Source organism: Salvelinus sp. IW2-2015, linkage group LG20 (genome assembly GCF_002910315.2).
Source record: "Salvelinus sp. IW2-2015 linkage group LG20, ASM291031v2, whole genome shotgun sequence".
Classification (NCBI taxonomy): Eukaryota; Metazoa; Chordata; class Actinopteri; order Salmoniformes; family Salmonidae; genus Salvelinus; species Salvelinus sp. IW2-2015.
The window spans coordinates 490561-509299 of NC_036860.1; the positions used below are offsets into that span (position 1 = coordinate 490561).

At 42.3% G+C, this 18739-nt stretch overlaps 1 protein-coding gene across 4 annotated transcripts; it reads right to left on the bottom strand.

Annotated features, from left to right (window-relative positions):
* Positions 1–988: 988 nt before the first annotated feature.
* On the bottom strand, positions 989–18627 carry LOC111981788 (ras-related protein Rab-37). Of its 4 annotated transcripts, none has more exons than XM_024013225.3 (9): positions 18388–18627; positions 13635–13745; positions 4859–4900; positions 3927–3993; positions 3778–3830; positions 3326–3391; positions 2739–2795; positions 2406–2482; positions 989–2185 (listed from the first exon to the last, which is right to left on the bottom strand). In XM_024013225.3, the coding sequence occupies exons 1-9, from the start codon at positions 18550–18552 to the stop codon at positions 2077–2079; spliced, it is 747 nt and encodes a 248-aa protein (XP_023868993.1). In that variant the 5' UTR covers positions 18553–18627; the 3' UTR covers positions 989–2076. The 4 variants fall into 4 exon arrangements, with proteins under 4 accessions (XP_023868993.1, XP_023868994.1, XP_023868992.1 ...); XM_024013226.3 differs by lacking the exons at positions 13635–13745; positions 18388–18627 and adding exons at positions 8018–8128; positions 11698–12299; XM_024013224.3 differs by lacking the exons at positions 13635–13745; positions 18388–18627 and adding exons at positions 8018–8128; positions 11698–12301 and having other exon boundaries at positions 3778–3993.
* Between the last annotated feature and the right edge of the window lie 112 nt (positions 18628–18739).

Genomic DNA, 18739 nt, shown 5'->3' on the forward strand with positions numbered 1-18739 from the left:
TAAACTGTTCAGAGGAGACTGCGTGAATCAGGCGTTCATGGTCGAATTGCTGCAAAGAAATCACTACTAAAGGACACCAATAATAAGAAGATACTTGCTTGGGCCAAGAAACACGAGCAATGGACATTAGACCGGTGGAAATCTGTCCTTTGGTCTGATGAGTCCAAATTTCAGATTTTTGTTTCCAACCGCTGTATCTTTGTGAGACGCAGATCAGGTGAACAGATGATCTCCGCATGTGTGGTTCCCACCGTGAAGCATGGAGGAGGTGTGATGGTGCTTTGCTGGTGACACTGTCAGTGATTTACTTTGAATTCAAGGCACACTTAACCAACATGGCTACCACAGCGTTCTGCAGCGATACGCCATCCCATCTGGTTTGCCCTTAATGGGACAATCATTGATTTTTCAACAGGACAATGACCCAACACACCTCCAGGCTGTGTAAGGGCTATTTGACCAGGAAGGAGAWTGATGGAGTGCTGCAACAGATGACCTGGCCTCCACAATCTCCCAACCTCAACCCAATTGAGATGGTTTGGGGTGAGTTGGAATGCAGAGTGAAGAAAAAGAAGCCAACAAGTGCTCAGCATATGTGGGAATTGCTTCAACACTTTTGGAAAAGCCTTCCAGGTGAAACTGGTTGAGAGAATGCTAAGTTTGAAAAGCTGTCATCAAGGCAAACAGTGGCTACTTTGAATAATCAAAAATATATATTTTTGGTTTCTCCATATGTTATTTCATAGTTGTGATGTCTTCAATATTATTCTACAATGTAGAACATAGTAAAAATATAGAAAACCCCTTGAGTAGTTGTGTCCAAACATTTGACTGGTGCTGTATATATATATTTTTTTGCTCAGAAAACTTGGGGGGGTCAAATAAAACCACCAGTGGCCGCCAGTTGGGAAACCCTGACCTATTTCCTCCTCCCCAGAGACTCAAAGAACAGATATACAAACACACACTGCAATAAAACACCACCATCTTCATTACAAAAAATAGTTTTTATATACTGTACGATAACAAAGCACTTTTCCATGGCACTTTGTGATCACTGTGACATCTCCATAGAGTGACAATAATTGTGACATCAAGCAAATTCAATAAGCAAACATTCATAATGAACCAAATACAAAGGAACATTTTACACAATGCAACCCATGAACAACCCATGTACAGTAGAGACACAACACCAACAACGTCCATTAATGATGACTGATAGAGGCTCCACAACAACAGTGTCTGAGGGAGCTCTCTCATTGGTGGATGGCACGTTTAAAAGCAAATCAAAACTCATGCTGGAACTTCTGACCACCACCTCAATTAACATTTGACCACAACATTTCAGAAAATAATTTTAATTTGGAGTATAATTACAAAATGACTGTCATTAGACATATTTTTAGTCGGTAGAGGCCGCATCTGGGACACGCTGTGTATGACACCGCAGTAGTAGAGGGTACTCCTCATACAACATGTATAATGGCATTTAGTCCTGAATAGAACGTGGTGAAACATATGAAGCCATGAGCCCCAAAAAATCTGTATTTTATTCCAGCTAACATCTTTACATAAAGTGATCAGATCATTTCTTCATTTCTTTGTAAATATGGCAATATTGGGGRAAGAAATTCCATTTGGATTTCCAATCCTTCCTTATGGCAATAATGAGTAAGGCTGACASGCTGCAGCTGCAGCATGTGATACACATGAACTAAATGATCTGAGCATGTTTCAAATATAAATTCACATTTTAAATACACTGGTAATGGATTTCTATCCAACTGAAAACACTGACATGMTTTTTCTCCTGATAGGGGTAGAATGAGGGTTGTCTAGTMYCCATAGGCTTTCCAAGTAGGTGGGGAGCAGACCAGGTGCTCTCTTTTTRACAATGTGGTTGCTCTGCTCTTTTTGACTACTCGCTATCTGATGATGCTATTTTAGGGGGACTGRCTCCCTACTGCTCTATGTCTCTCTCTCTATCTCCCTCCTTCTGTAGATGTTTGTGTCTCTCTCTTGCTCCTCTCTCACTGTGGCCTGGTGTGGTGTAACAGTTGGTGAGAGGTTTAGCTACATGTAGCCACCACAGCAGCCAGACTTCTGCTTCTCAGACGCAATGTAGTCGTGGATCTGGAACTTGGGCTCGTTGGGCTGCTGGGCAGCTCTGTGCTTCAACTCCCTGAGAGAGAGAGCGAGTGAGAGAGAGAGTGAGAGAGKGAGAGAGAGTGAGAGAGTGAGAGAGAGAGCGAGAGTGTGTGGGATGGAGCAGTGCAGAGCAGAGAAATTGAAAACATAAGGGAAAAGAGAAGGAGAGATGAGGAACATAATTTGGCAATATGTCTTTGCCCTTTCACATACAGTGCAACTTTCATTTAGAAATGACATGAGTCGTGACTTACTTTGCTACAGCCAGGAAGGCCAGCTCTACATTGACTCCAGTCTTGGCACTGGTCTCCATGAAAGGGACTCCATATTCCTGAAAAGCATCCAGGGCTTTTAATGGCACTACTCAAGTACACCCCATTCATCATATGAATGAACTCACTACCAAACACTCAGAGTGATACATCTCTCCAACACTTGAMGGAACATCAGTTCACAAGTGCAGTTTATAAATCAACATTTCAAGCTRGTTTTCATTTCACAGTGCTGTACAGTTGCTTTTGAAGAGGTTACTTGGTGTTTTGCAGTAGGAGAGTGGAGCAAACCCTTAAGTGGGCCTTGTCTCTTACCTTGGCCAGCTTCTCTCCCTCCTCACGCTTGATGACCCTCTCTCCGGCCATGTCCGTCTGTTTGGACAGAGCAGAGGAGAGTCATGGACACAACTAGTCCATTAGATCCAGAGAGGCACCACTACATCAGCCCACACAAGCCCCAGCAGTTCCCAGGGCAGTCTCCAGGCTGCCTCTGAGTGTCTGACCACAGGCCAAACACTGCTCAGAGAGAAATGTGCCCTGTCCTGCTGCTCTCCCCAGCTCTGGGAATAAATMATGTCTGGTGGAACGTGACAGCAATGACCCAGTGTCTCTGTAGTAGCACCACCAGAGGGGGCACATGATCTATGGGTGCTGCTGAACTGGAGATGCCACCAGTTCTATTTGAAATCATCACAACACATGTGTTCACTAGTAACGTTCTAATTCAGCTTCAATATAAACTCAGAGGCTGAGACACTGTGTGTGTGGGTGTGTGTAATTAGGCTACAAAGTCAATAGCAGAGACAAATATGTTTCTGTGTGTTGTGTTCTTATTGTTACTTTTTGGTATGACGACTTCTCTTGATACACTCTACAAATCCAAAATGATGTCTAGCTCACACCTTGTTGCCGAGCAACATGATGACCACATCCTTCTGAGCATACTCATGAACTTCAGTCAGCCAGGCCTATATGGGAGGGGGGGAAGAGAGAGAGAGAGAGAGAGAGAGAGAGAGAGAGAGAGAAAGAGAGCGAGAGAGAGATTTAAAAATGAGATTAGTCAGTAAAAATGCCAGTGCTAAAGGAGATCCTCTCTACAAAAACATAATCAATTTCTCTGCTCTGCTGCTTTGGTAACTACTCTCTATTCGGCCATTCTGAGCTGCACATCCTCTTATCCCCAAACCTTCAAAAACTTAAAAGATGGCTTCAGTAACTTCAGTAATGTAATGTGGAGGCCATATATTACTTGGCATGTAAAATGAATTCTGGGTTCTTCCTCTAAAAGGGGGCTTATGAGAAGACGTGAGGAGATAAGAAGGAGGAGTGAAGAGTGACATGATAGGTTTCTCACCCTGATGTTGTCAAAGGATGACTTGCTGGTGATGTCATAGAGCAGGAGGAGGGCTGAGGAGAGAAAGGCAGAGAGTCTCACACAGCCATGTGTTCTTAGCATTCTACAACACACACAACCAGGAAGTGTTTTAATAGAGCAGAGATTACCCTGTGCGTCTCTGTAGTAGGCGTGCGTGACACTGCGGAATCTCTCCTGTCCTGCAGTATCCCAGATCTGGGGAAAAGAGGTGAAACAAATTAATTATAACAATGTAATAAACCTGGAAAACGGGACAATATCCGAACCAGCAGCAACCAATGAGCATGCAAGTCATAATGGGAATACGTGAAATTAATGATCAATATATTTTACAGTGTAATACATTAGAATAGTCACGTGGCTTATTTATTTTATATTTTACCAGGTAAGTTGATTGAGAACACATTCTCATTTACAGAAATTACGTGGGGAATAGTTACATGGAAGAGGAGGGGGATGAATGAGCCAATTGGAAGCTGGGGATGATTAGGTAGCCATGATGGTACAACGGCCAGATTGGGAATTTAGCCAGGACACCGAGGTTAATACCCCTAATCTTACGATAAGTGGCATGTGATCTTTAGTGACCACAGAGAGTCAGAAGACACCCGTTTAACATCCCATCCAAAAGACGGCACACTATACAGGGATATATCCCCAATCACTGCCCTGGGACCAGAGGAAAGAGTGCCTCCTACTGGCCCTCCAACACCACTTCCAGCAGCATCTGGTCWCCCATCCAAGGACCAACACTGCTTAGCTTCAGAGGCTAGCCAGCATTGGGATGCAGGGTGGTGTGCTGCTCAGACAAAACCCACCGAAGGCATTTAAATGTTTGGCACCTCTCAGCCAGCATTGTTAATAAAACAGGATATGATAACAACGTATTTGCAATAGATAAGCTGTGGGTACATAGGGACACTTGCGTGTTGACCACATACGCCACTGCCCACTGTGTAATATTATGATACTGACTGTGGTTTAATGAATTAGACTGGTAGGGATAGGATCACAGGAATAGTGGCATCAATGTTGGGTGTAGAGGTCCCTGCTCTCTCACCTGGAGTTTGACCTTCGCGTTGTCCACCGTAACAACTTTATTCTGATGAGGAGAGGAAACAGTTAACCACAGGACTGTCTATGGGGGTCTCTTTGCATAATAGAGAGACTCAGACAAAACACATCACAGGTATTTAAATATTAAGAAGCTTCAGAAAGCAAGAATATTCTAAAGAACAAACAGAGCGGAAATGGCACAGCATGCTGTATAGCAGTGGCGACCCGTCATTCAGGGCAGGTGGGCCTGTGAGCCCCACCTTTTTAGCAAAAATAAAAAAWATAAAAAATATATTCTGTTTTTTTGGGGGGGCTTGCCTGTTTTGCATGTTATTTTGGCATTAATATGTGTCACGTATCAGTTTGCAAACAGTGTAAAAAAAAAATATATATATCATTGAGTTAATAAAGCTGCATTTAAACAGGCAGCTCTAAAATGCAGGTGTTTCAGCCTAGCTCAGTGCTTTATGTGGTGGTGGGGCAGGCCAGCAGAAAATAGGAGCATTGCACTGTGATTGGCTCAGTGTTCTGTCACTCATGGGGACACACTGTCACCCGCTTTTAGTAAGGGTAGACATCAAGAATGTGAGCCCTTTGGGTTCTGTCATAGACTTAGACTAGAAGTGCCCTTCCAAGAAGGCTCAAGGTCATTGGCCACAGATAAAACGACGTCAAATCACGTTATATCTACAGTAGCTTTGATTGGACTGATCATGTCAACATCTCACTCTCAAAGTCTTAGCTAGCAGTCATCATCAGTTGTCATCAAGTCAACAATCTACTGGCAAATCCTTTTAAATCCTTGTCATATGAAGAGAAATAATGAAGAGAAATTATAGATAAAACATATCGGTGCTCATCGGCCATTGGACATAAAGATTACACAACAAGTTGGAAATCGCAAATTCAACAATGAGTCGTTTGAAAGGAATCAGTGGCTAACTGCAAGCGTTGCAAAGAAACCACTAACGTTAGCCTGCTATTCAATGGAGTGGCTGTGTGTTTTTTCTTCAGACCCCCCCCCTAAATCCAGAGAATGGCAAAGTTTGGGCCCACCAAGATTTCCATGCTAAAATCGCCACTGCTATATAGACTCATACAGACAACATGAAAACTAAGAGGAGCTTCAGAGGCCGGCAAAGAAAGCCAATTGCTACACCCACACTACAGAGGTTCTGGAATTAGACTTAATTGCACAATAGTGAGAAAGAAGACTGGCAAAATAACAACCCACTCCCCCGCTAATTTCCTGTGGCTGTCAGGGACGCCATGTGATTTCCTGTATAGGCAGGATTCTAAAATAGTCATGAGTGAAAAAAATAATATTAGCTACGGATATGGATTAGTGAAAAACACATCTTGTGAAAGATGCTCTTCAAGACAATATAGAAGGAATATGGAAGATTGAGGAGGAATAAGATGCTTCCAAGTGAAAAACATATCTTGTGAAAGATGCTCTTCGAGGGAGTATAGAAAGAATATGGAAAATTGAGAAGGAATAAGATGCCTAAGTCATGTGAAATGATGTGTCCCTTCTAAACTAAGTCCCAAATATGTACGTACATACACCCACCCACACACACACACATACACTCACGAACAAACCCAATGGCACACATTCTAGAGGTCAACCAATAACAGCTTGTTGTAAGGTCAGTCTGCTGTGTAGGTGTCATTATTATGCAGGTAACTGAACCAGTTAACCTCACCCTGGCCTTTTAAACTTCCTGTTTTTATATTTCAGGGGAAAACAGGAGGAAAGTCACTAAGTGAAAACATGACACAAGCAACAATGTTGATATGAAGGAAGTGAACGCTACAACTGGTACATATCACTTCCTCTAAGCTAACCTCATTACTCCACTATCAGTACCCGGGTACAGTCAGCCCCTGCCTTTCCTGTGAGCACACTGTGACAGACACACACTCTCTCTGAAGTGAGTCCAATCTTCTAAAATGGCCCCTCTTAACGGGGGTCACCACCCATTGAGACTTCCACCTTGGCAGAACAGACATGGTCCAACCCCTGCATTAGTTGCCATGGGTTTCCATTTTTCCCTCCAATTATTACGCAGATTGGCCACACACGGCTTTGCGTTGACACGCCCGCATGCTGAGTAACTGCTACAAGGAAGCAGGGCCAAAATAGCCCTGCCACGTAAGCTAGTCACAGCAGTCTTCCCATCCACACAGGGTATTGACTGGTATAGCTGGAGGCTCAGCAAGGAACATATTGACTGATGATGTATCAGTCTCAAAATCATCTCTCCTTATAATCTTCTGTTCCATACAGATGCAATGCAAGTAGCCGTGGGTGGTCACTACACACAACTCATTGTTATAATGCACTTATTTATGAATCTCATGAATAGTTATTACCTGAAGCACAAGCATGGAGAAAATAATCTCCATTTGTCTACATAAACACTCCACACATCCCTATCCATGATGTACTCCCATCCCAGGCAGTCCTAATGTCTACACCATCAACACAGAGTGGTAACACAGTACTCTGCCTTAATGCAACATCATTTCCTCAAAACCGCCATTTTACCAGCCATTAGATAGAGTGTTTTCTTTGGAGGGTGAGCGGGTCCAAATCCACTGGTGCAAGAGTATTTCTTTCTGTCCATATTCTCTCTCTTTTTCCATCTCTCACTCATTTTCTCTATCTTTTTCTCTCTGTCTCTCCAGCAGCTGGTTGGAAGCTATGAAAATCTGTCCCCCACCAATCTGTCCCCCACATGAGAGCTGCTTGTTTATTTGACCCCAGCCAGGACAGAGCATCGTTTGTGGGGGTAACGTACAGCTCCTCCAGGCTGAAAACAATCATTCTAGAGCCATATGCAGCACAGTAGCAGAAGTGCTCTATGGACTTGACTGATTTGTGAAAGGGTTTGTACATTTTGAGCCATCATCACTGCATGAAAACACTTTAAAGTGGTTATTGGATTTACAGATTTAACTGAAATAGGATGGGAAAATATTTTATGTATGGATTCCTCAACAACATTCTAGCGTTTATCTTGTAAATAGACCATTTAGAAATTAGATAGAACAGAGAGAAACAGCAGACATAATGCATACATTATGAATGTATAGACACAAAGAACCTTCCAACCATGAGTTGACCCCACTCTGAGTCTACTGACATCTCTCTCACCCTAAAGTCTATTCCCACGGTGGCTATGAAGTTGCCTCCCAAAAAGGCCCCGTCTTTAAAGCGCACCAGCACACACGTCTTCCCCACCGCAGAGTCTCCCAGCAGCATCACCTAGAGAGGCGTCACAGCCAGAGGTCAGAGAGAGGGGTTAGGGGTCATACCTGGGCCCAACACACTGGCATCAACCCTCACATGACCAGAAGAATGGTAATAACTCCAAACAAGCTTTCACTGAACAATGTTTGGTCTTAAGAGATGAATCATWMAGTGCAACTGGTTCATATGCAAATTACTTTCTGAAAGTAARCTGTTGATTATTTCATGATGRTGTGCATCCATGAGAAGTGAAAATTATAAAACTAGAATTTCACGACATCATGGTGACTAGTGTTGTTAAGTGTCAAAGCACTGACTCATGATCCTATTGCAAAATGTTCTTGTTGTTTTAGCCTCATCTGAACTTCCTGGTTATTTATTGGGCGCCTGATTTAGTTTGGATATTTTATCCACCCGTTGATTTCATCTTTATAAGGTTGTAGACTAAATGATATGGTTGATGTGTGGGACTACCCTTATTAATTTGATCATTCATATTTCAACATGAGTAGTGTTCTGCAGTAAAACAGCTTAGAGAGGATATGTATGAGAGATCATATTTGCACAAACCATCATGAGACTGATGTGTGAATGACCTGTTGTACTTCTGCTTGGTCTAGTCCATTAACCACTCTCCTMATTCTGATCAATCCCCAAACGCTCATGATTAAAAGTACTATGTAACAATATGCACCTTTACTGTAATTACATTTTAAATACAATAACATGGACTTTTCCCCCTAAGATTTGGAGAGAAATGTACTATTACGTGGTATGCAGTTAACCTGTATTACCAAGTGCTACATTCTCCCTTGAGACAATATTTAGATATCACTAAGAATGGGAGGACTGAATAYCGTGATTCATATCATATAAACCTGTGTCACATTGGATACATTATCCAGTGGTGTAAAGTACTACTTATGTAGTTTTTTGGGGTATCTGTACTTTACTATTTATATTTTTGCCAATTTTTACTTCACTACATTCCTAAAGAAAATAATGGACTTTTTACTCCATACATTTTCTCTGACACCCAAAAGTACTTGTTACATTTTGACAAGTAAATGGTCCAATTCACACACGTATCAAGAGAACATCGCTGGTCATCCCTACTGCCTCTGATCTGTAGGACTCACTAAACACAAATACTTCATTTGTAAATTATGTCTGAGTGTTGGAGTGTGTCCCTGGCTATGCGTCAATAAAAAATTAAAACATTGTCCCCTCTGGTTTATACTTTTACTTTTGATACTTAAGAATCAAAAGTAAATGGAATTGCTCAAATGTACTTAAGTATACTTAAAACCAAATGCTTTTAGACTTTTACTTAAGAAGTATTTTACTGGGTGACTTTCACTTGAGTCATTTTCTATTAAGGTATCTTTACTTTTACTCAAGTATGACTTTTTCCACCACTGACATTATCCATAAGGGAGGGGTGAAATTGGTGTGCACTGGTGTGTGGCAAGGCACATAATTGATAGTGGTGTGGTAATTAAGAGTAATGTAAACAGAATAGAAGCTTGCCACAATGATAACAGCTGTTCTTATTCCATAGTGGTATATTGTGCTACATTAAGGGGAAACTTCACAAAAGCAAGGGCTACCCTCTTAGAAAAAAAGGTGCTATCTAGAACCTAAAAGGGTTCTTTGGCTGTCCCGATTGGAGAACCCTATGAAGAACCCTTGTTGGTTCCAGGTAGAACCCTTTTGGTTCCAAGTAGACCCGTTTAGGGTTGCCTGTAAACTCAGCAAAAAAAGAAACGTCCCTTTTTCAGGACCCTGTTTTTCAAAAATAATTAGTAAAAATCCAAATAACTTTGCAGATCTTCATTGTAAAGGGTTTAAACACTGTTTCCCGTGCTTGTTCAATGAACCATAAACAATTAATGAACATGCACCTGTGGAACGGTCGTTAAGACACTAATAGCTTAAAGACGGCGAGCAATTAAGGTCACAGTTATGAAAACTTAGGACACTAAAGAGGCCTTTCTACCAACTCTGAAAAACAGCAAAAGAAAGATGCCCAGGTTCCCTGCTCATCTGCGTGAACGTGCCTTAGGCATGCTGCAAGGAGGCATGAGGACTGCAGATGTGACCAGGGCAATAAATTGCAATGTCCGTACTGTGAGACGCCTAAGACAGCGCTACAGGGAGACAGGGCGGACAGCTGATTGTCCTCGTAGTGGCAGACCACGTGTAACAACACCTGCACAGGATCGGTACATCCGAACATCACACCTGCGGGACAGGTACGGGTATGGCAACAACAACAGCCCGAGTTACACCAGGAACGCACAATCCCTCCATCAGTGCACAGACTGTCCGCAATAGGCTTAGAGAGGCTGGAGTGAGGGCTTGTATGCCTGTTGTAAGGCAGGTCCTCAACAGACATCACCGGCAACAATGTCTCCTATGGGCACAAACCCACCGTCGCTGGACCAGACAGGACTGTCAAAAAGTGCTCTTCACTGACGAGTTGTGGTTTTGTCTCACCAGGGGTGATGGTCGGATTCACGTTTATCGTCGAAGGAATGAGCGTTACACTGAGGCCTGTACTCTGGAGCGAGATCGATTTGGAGGTGGAGGGTCCGTCATGATCTGGGGCGGTGTGTCACAGGCAATCTCAACGCTGTGCGTTACAGGGAAGACATCCTCCCCCCTCATGTGGTACCCTTCCTGCAGGCTCATCCTGACATGACAATGCCACCAGCCATACTGCTTGTTCTGTGCGTGATTTCCTGCAAGACAGGAATGTCAGTGTTCTGCCATGGCCAGCGAAGAGCCCGGATCTCAATCCCATTGAGCATGTCTGGAACCTGTTGGATCGGAGGGTGAGGGCTAGGGCCATTCCCCCCAGAAATGCCTGGGAACTTTCAGGTGCCTTGGTAGAAGAGTGGGGTAACATCTCACAGCAAGAACTGGCAAATCTGGTGCAGTCCATGAGGAGGAGATGCATTGCAGTACTTAANATTCCATTTCTGTTAGTCACAGGTCTGTGGAACTTGTTCAGTTTATGTCTCAGTTGTTGAATCTTATGTTAATACAAATATTTACACATGTTAAGTTTGCTGAAAATAAATGCAGTTGACAGTGAGAGGACGTTTCTTTTTTTGCTGAGTTTAGAACCTTTTCCACAGAGGGTTCTACATGGAACCCAAAATGGTTCTACCTGGAACAAAAATGGGTTTCACCTGGAACAAAAAAAGGGTTTCACCTGGAACAAAAAAGGGTTTCACCTGGAACAAAAAAGGGTTTCACCTGGAACAAAAAAGGGTTTCACCTGGAACAAAAAAGGGTTTAATTTGGAACCAAAGGGGTTCTTCTATGGGGACAGCCTTTTTTATAAGAGTGTACTGGTGTGCAGAGTAGACAGGCTACTGTATTTTAATAGATTTTCCTTCATTTGTTTGAGAGATGGACACCTGTACCACCAGTGAAGCTTCTCAATTTGGCTACAGTCAATATTAATACCAGCAGGCAGCGCCATAACATGATCATAAGCATAATACTGTTATAGGCACATAATAAACATAGCCTAATAATATATATCCCAATAATAAGAATAGCCTAATACAGACCTTGAAGGCAATATCAAAATACTCGCAAACCGAGGCGCATCTCTCCAACACATATTTTGATGTTCCGTTTTTAGTCTCTTTATCCTTCAACGATGCCTTCTTTGTGGACATCGCAATGACTATCACCACAGTATCACCGAGATCTGTCAGCGCACCGCGCGATGTTCCTCCCGAGATGCCAGTGACTCAAAACCAGTTAACACGAGCAATGAGTCCATCGGCAGTCATTTAGCGTTGTCCAAAACCACCCAGCGCTTTCTAAGAACAGTTTCTTGACGCTGAATCAACTAATGCCAATCATAGAGTCGTGGTTAAAACTTAAAGGGGGATTCTCTTGAGGACGCGGCTACATTCGTGGAGAAAATATAATCAATATGCGGAAACATTTCTCAGTTATGCAGAACGTTGGAACGGATCCGCATCATTCTTTACGCGTTGGCAGATGAAACGACGTTGCTATTGTCATTTGTCCAATGAAGATAATGTTATTTATGTCTATGAAATGAGGCAGTTTTTTGTAATTTTCATAAATGAAAACAACTAGGTCTTCAACCGAGCCACGGCCGCAACAGGCAGTGATGGCACGGGTTATTAGTCACAGGTGGACTCGTTGATCATGAAAGAGGAGGAGTTCAGCGAACGAAAAAAAACGTCTGTCAACGTGTTGCCACTGAAAAATACACTTTTCGGTTTCAATCCTAAATTAATGCTATTCCAGTGATTTCAGAATTCAGAAAAATTCCTACAATTTAATCCACAACATGTCAGGTAGGTGGTCTTTCCTCACCAATGTCTACTTTTCAAAGGATGTATGTAGCCTTGAGAAAATACACTATAAACAGACAGTGTTCATATGAGAATCTCATTTTCTTTCACTTAATTGACATGACATAATGTCAAAAAATGTTCTCCTAATTGCCAAGCCTGCTCTGGATAAGAGCGTCTGCTAAATGACTTAAATGTAAATGTAAAATGTATGATCATGTAGATGGATACCAGCTGAATCTTTGACTAAGAGTTTGTCTCCCCCCAGTGGTCAAAAGAGAGACGAGAAAAATAGATGTTTGTGGGTGTATCTCTCTCTAGCTCCATCACTTCACATTACAGGCAGTTGTGGGCTCAGACAGACAGACAAACAGACAGACAGAAAGACTGGAGAACATTGGTTAATCTTCTATCCACCTAGTACAACAAATGTTTCTGCAAGTGCAACCAAACCATTTTATACCCACTGCATTTTCGTCACAACATTTTACTGTATGACAAAGCATTTTTCGCATCTCCAAGGTAAGCAGCTTTTTGTGTCCTTTTTCTGCATTGCTTTTGTGTGGCTTATATGCCTTCAGACAAACAAAGCCTTTGTCATCACTGTCTGTCACAGCACAAAACATTCAGGTCTATTTCTGAAAATAGCATCACCCTGAGCTTTATAACTTTTACAGTCCCGTTCTTTCTGTCTTTCTTTCTTTCTGTCTTTCTTTCTGTCTTTCTTTCTGTCTTTCTTTCTGTCTTTCTTTCTGTCTTTCTTTCTTTCTGTCTTTCTTTCTTTCTTTCTTTCATTTTCTCTGTGAATGGAAGCCCACCATACATCACCACAGTGATAATGTAGACTGTATATGCAGACAATCAATCACTCCAGTTCACATTCACAACAGTGAGTGATACATCTGCGAAACACAGCTATCCATCAGGGAACAGACCAACTGGTGCATCATTAACTGTAATCATACACACGCTTTCTAGCAACACCCAACTGTGTGCTAAAGATCATTATGATTGCAGAAAGAGGAAGATGATTGGCACCTCAGACAACAGCATTTAGGYACCCTGGAAGGGAAGACACTTGTTGTCCCATCAATCCCAGTAACAAAGTGATCTGGTCCTTCATGGTCACTTGTCCCCTATGGCTCATGGCAGACAATAACGCAGAGACTCACCGTGAAGCCGATGCCCACAGTGGCAGAGAAGGAGCCGGGTATGAACTTGCCTTGGTCATACTGGACCAGCAGAGAGGTCTTCCCCACGCCGCTGTCTCCCACCATGATGGTCTGTGGATAGCAGGAAGAACAGAGAGCAGGTTAGCCACATCACAGCACTACACAGCACTACACAGCACAGCACTACACAGAACAGCACAGTGCACTCTTATAAAAAAGGGTTCTCCGGCTGCCCCCATAGTATAACCCTTTTTGGTTCCAGGGAGAACCCTTTTTGGTTCCACGAAGAACCATTTTGGGTTCCATGTAGAACCCTTCATGGAAAGGGTCCTACGTGGAACCCAAAGGGGTTCTACCTGGAACCAAAAAGGGTTCTTCAAATGGTTCTCCTATGGGGACAGTAGAAAAAACATTGTACTTTCTAGATAGCACCTTTTTTTCTAAGAGTGTACAGTACAGAACAGCACAGCACACTGCTCATCTATAGGCCTGTACAATGAGTGGGTGTAGCGTACCCTACTGTATATGTGCATCTGTTGCTTACAGTGCGGAACATGCCCTTGCCTGATGCCATATAATGTGTGTAATATAATGTGATGCTATGAAGGTCAGTTGGGTAAATACCCGACGGGAGGAGGGAAATGGCAGTGGATGAGTCTGAATGTACCAGGGATATAAGGCAGCTGCAGCCTGAGCATCATGTCAGCCATGCTACTTGGATTCAAGACGATGCTCCCTGTGCCCCAAAGGGAGCATTAAGAGATCTCTCCTTGCCCACTCAACTGAAAAACCTCTTACACAATGACACACAGCACAGACAAACACACATCAGCAGGCTACACACACGCACACACGCACGCGCGCGCGCGCGCACACACGCACACACATGCACACAGTGGTGTAGTGGAGAGTATACCCACTTATTTTTCGTTGGGCCTTGTGTATACTCCCTTCTTAATCCCCATGATGCATATCAAAGCAGTGTAGTGGAGGTATATGCTGTATCAATAAATAAGTCTGATGGAACAGATCAGAATGTTTCGCTTAAAATGTTGATAAACTATTATTTCTTCACATTTTAGGCGCAGCAATGTGCACGCTACGGTAGGCCTATATTTAGAAAGAGGGGAGATCTAAAGATGTAACAACTATCATGGGTTGCTAATATGACTAGGATAATACCTTTGGCTGCTAGACAATGAAAGAAAGCTCAAAGAAAACCAATAGAACAGGAGTATGCATAAGAGGAAGTCTTTAGAAAATAATTACCTTCAGGTTTCTATGGTGGGATTTTGGCTATATAGGCTACTTTGAAGCAAGGTAAGACATGCCAATTAATATAAAGTGATTATTTGCATCAATTATTGCCATTTGTTTTGCAATCTCCATCTTGTGCTATATGTGCTACAGAAACACCACTAACCAAACAACAGTGCTAGGTGCCTGCACACTTGAATTAAAGGGTATCTTCACAAACAAATCTAAATGTCTTACTCGGTTGACATCCTCATTTATCTTTCAATAGTAGGCCTACTATTAGCCAACATGCACAGTACATATTGGGTACCTGACTGTGAAAGACCAATATGGGATTGATCATTTTAGGTCAGTCAGAGTATATGTCACTGTTTCTCATAGAATTTTTCACACAGGGTGCCTTTCCTTCGCCGGCCGGGCCGTTTGGGAAATGTTTGGCAAAATTAGTATAGCCACTTCTCCAGGCACCTCTGCACACACACACACACACACACAGAGAGAGAGAGACAGTCAACACTCAGTCAAGGGTCCTCTTATACGATAGGAATGATTTCCCATTGCTGTGGGTCATGCGTCATCCCAACGGGGATCTGCTGTTGATTTGAGAGGGGAGCGTTGCACGTGGGCATCAATAAGGCCCTGTTGCCATGGTTATCAGGTTGGTGGCTMGRYTTGTGTGGCTAGCCTGGGGCTCCGTGGCAGCAGTCAGCAGACGCTCTTCGCCTCTTTTGTTGACATTTATCACCTCCCAGCAGGCGGCKCCACTGRCTCTTATCTGCTGGCTCATAGAGCCTCACAGCCCACRCAGCTCCCCAACACTCTAATCACTCACATCCCTTTTTCAACTTTGTCATTTTTTAGGCCTCAGAAAGAAAATGTTAATTTCTTCATTACTGTCTCACCAGATATGGTAGATTTAGCTAAAATACATTATTTCTAGTCTTCACCCAGATTAACTCTTTCTCTTCCTACAYAATACAAAGTGGAGACTGTCTGGGGATTGGACTAGATATAAGTGCTGACATTAGTGTTGACCTTTTAAAATCTTTGATTGAAAATCTCAGATCAATTTAAAATCTCAAATCAACCAATAGACACTGACCTTTTGAAGAGACTTTAACATTCACTTATAGAAAGCTTTGGAATACATAACGTGCCATAACATTTCTTTGTATTTGCAAGTTTTATTTATATTTTATTAAAGGTTAATTGTGGGGGTGGATGCTTAGGACAGGATAGCATTCATGAATACACGGTCACAACACCAACAACAGTCTGACGCAGACTTGCGGCTTCGTCTGGTGACGCATGGAGCACAAACACACACAGTGGGTGTACCTTGTGTGAAGGCCTGAGCAACCAGAAGCCACTGTCAACCTACAACTACATTACTATTTCTTGTCATCCTCATCCAACTTTAATGTCTGTATGAGGGGGGGGGCAGAGAGTTTGGGAAAATGGAGAGGAAGTGGGGGTGTAGCCTACCACAGGGGACAGGGGAGAGATGCTTTTACCATAGCAACACACAAGCTCTTGTAGTAAGAGAGCACCAACTCCCCCCTGAGTTGTTTTAGTTAATCAGGCATAACCCCCTAACCTGGGTACCTGTCCGTGTACTCCGTTTCTTCCAACAACCAAAGAACAATCAGCTGACAGGCCAGTCTCTGTGGCAAAACTTGTATTTTTTATTTCACCTTTATTTAACTGACAGGAGTGGCAAGGAGTGGAATGATAGCTAAACAGACTGGTTCCCAGACTAATAACCCCCACAGATGTCTCACAATTAATTAAGTCAAAAACAAACTATAAGGCTATGTGATTCTGTCAACCTAGAGGAAACACCCATATCCGTGCACATCTCTCTCTTTCTAATATAGCAAAAGGTTGTTGTTTTCCTTCAGTTAATGAGAATCTACCTCTGGGGTTGTCCTCATACACCCACTGAGTCATTATGCTGCATTGTTTGTGAAAGTAACACAGAGGGTAAATGGAAACATTCAACATAAGCACTTTCTGTTCCTACACCGGAGTATTCTCAGTCAGTTGGCGTGAGGGCTGGATTTATCTAGCTGCTTTGGGGAATGGAGTTGTTATAGAATGATCAAATTATTAGCATAACACTTGATGTCTATGGATAAATAATATATACTTTCTATGAATTTAAATACTTGCCCTAAAAATAAAGTGATATGAAAAAGTATGAAGTTAATATTATATGTTGCTTACTAAAGTAATTTACCCCAACAATGTTGAAGAGTATAAGTGGGTGTATTGTGAAAAAAATGATGTGGCGTTAAAGTGAATTTGGTCTCTAAAGGAATAACATGCCCCAAGTCTCATCTTTCTTTCATGACATTTCCACCCATCTACTTCCACCACACACCCACATATTTCTTGAGGTAAAAAAAAGTCATTAAAGATGCAAATTTCTCTAGAATAACTTAACGTTGGCATCAGTGCTAATGTACTAAAAAGCAGCCTTGGTCTTTAACAGGAAGATGTTCTATCAAGGCTATGAGATTACACATAGGAAGGAACAGAGAATGTAAAGGAAGCATACATATCAGGGTTGGGGTCAATTTCATTTTAATTCCAGTCAATTCAGAAAGTAAACCAAATTCCAATTCTAATACCACATTTTTCTCATTGAAAAGCATTGAAGAGAATTGGAATTTTTATTTATGCGTACTTCCTGAATTGACTGGAATTTAAATGGAATTGACCCCAACCCTGATACATATCCCTTTAATTTCCAAGTGTTCTCACACATGAAGTACAAATAAAAATGCAGTCAATAATGACAAAGTATACATCATATGAGTAGGCACTTGCTGGTGTATGTGTGTTGTTGTGGCTTACAAAAAACAAAAGGGGAGCAGTTCAACCATTACATTCCACTTTAGAAAGTGATAGTCAGGTTACATTTTCATTATGTAACCTGGAGGACAAAGTTATATCTATTTTTTGTCCCATTGCCATTGGACATGTACAGCTGTCAGCCTGGCTGTCCAGGGCCCCTGAAACCTGGCAGGTGCTGATTCAGGTGAGAGAGATGAATGAAGTCATGGAAGCTGGCAAAGGGAATGGGTTCTCCACAAGCAGTCAACCCACACTGAGATGTCCCTGCAATGCGCAACCATTCCAAATTGCTTACCTACATAGTCCAACGTTGGTATTATTACCTCTACATTACACATACAACTGAAATATCCACTCAAGTAGAATGCTGACTGTTGTAGCACCTCCCATGTCACATAATGAAGGCATTGTTCACACAGACAGAAAAGTTTACTTTTATACTATTACAGAGACACACTTAAATATTAAAATATATATTTACAAAAGAGTACAATTTAAAAGGTAGATTCTGTATATAGAGATAGGCTACCCCAGTAGAATTGGCCAATTTAGCACATCATCTTATGTGAGTTCAGCCTCTTTGGTGATTTTAAGTTAGCCTAAGTTAAGTGAAGTTATGAAAAAGTAGCCTAATCACCTTGTGCATTAGGTCCTCGTTATAGGGGAAAGTGATCTCGAGGGGAGTCAGGCAGTCCTCTGTATCCGTGTCCACCGCAGATGACCCATAGGCACTGTCCGAGTGAAGCGCCTCGCCCTGGTCAACACATTCCATTTCAGGGGTATTCTCCATAATGATATCCATCTTTATTTGTTCCTATAGAATCTTTTTGTCAACGAGTTGATAAGCTTTTTTTTTTTAATAAGCGGAGCTATAAGACACGTCGCTGCAATAACTTTATCTCCTTTCCCCGCCTCCTCTCGTTTGCTGTCGCTCTTCTCTACACTCACCGCCCCCTCCTTGTCTAAATTCCCTTGCAGTTGCAGGTTTG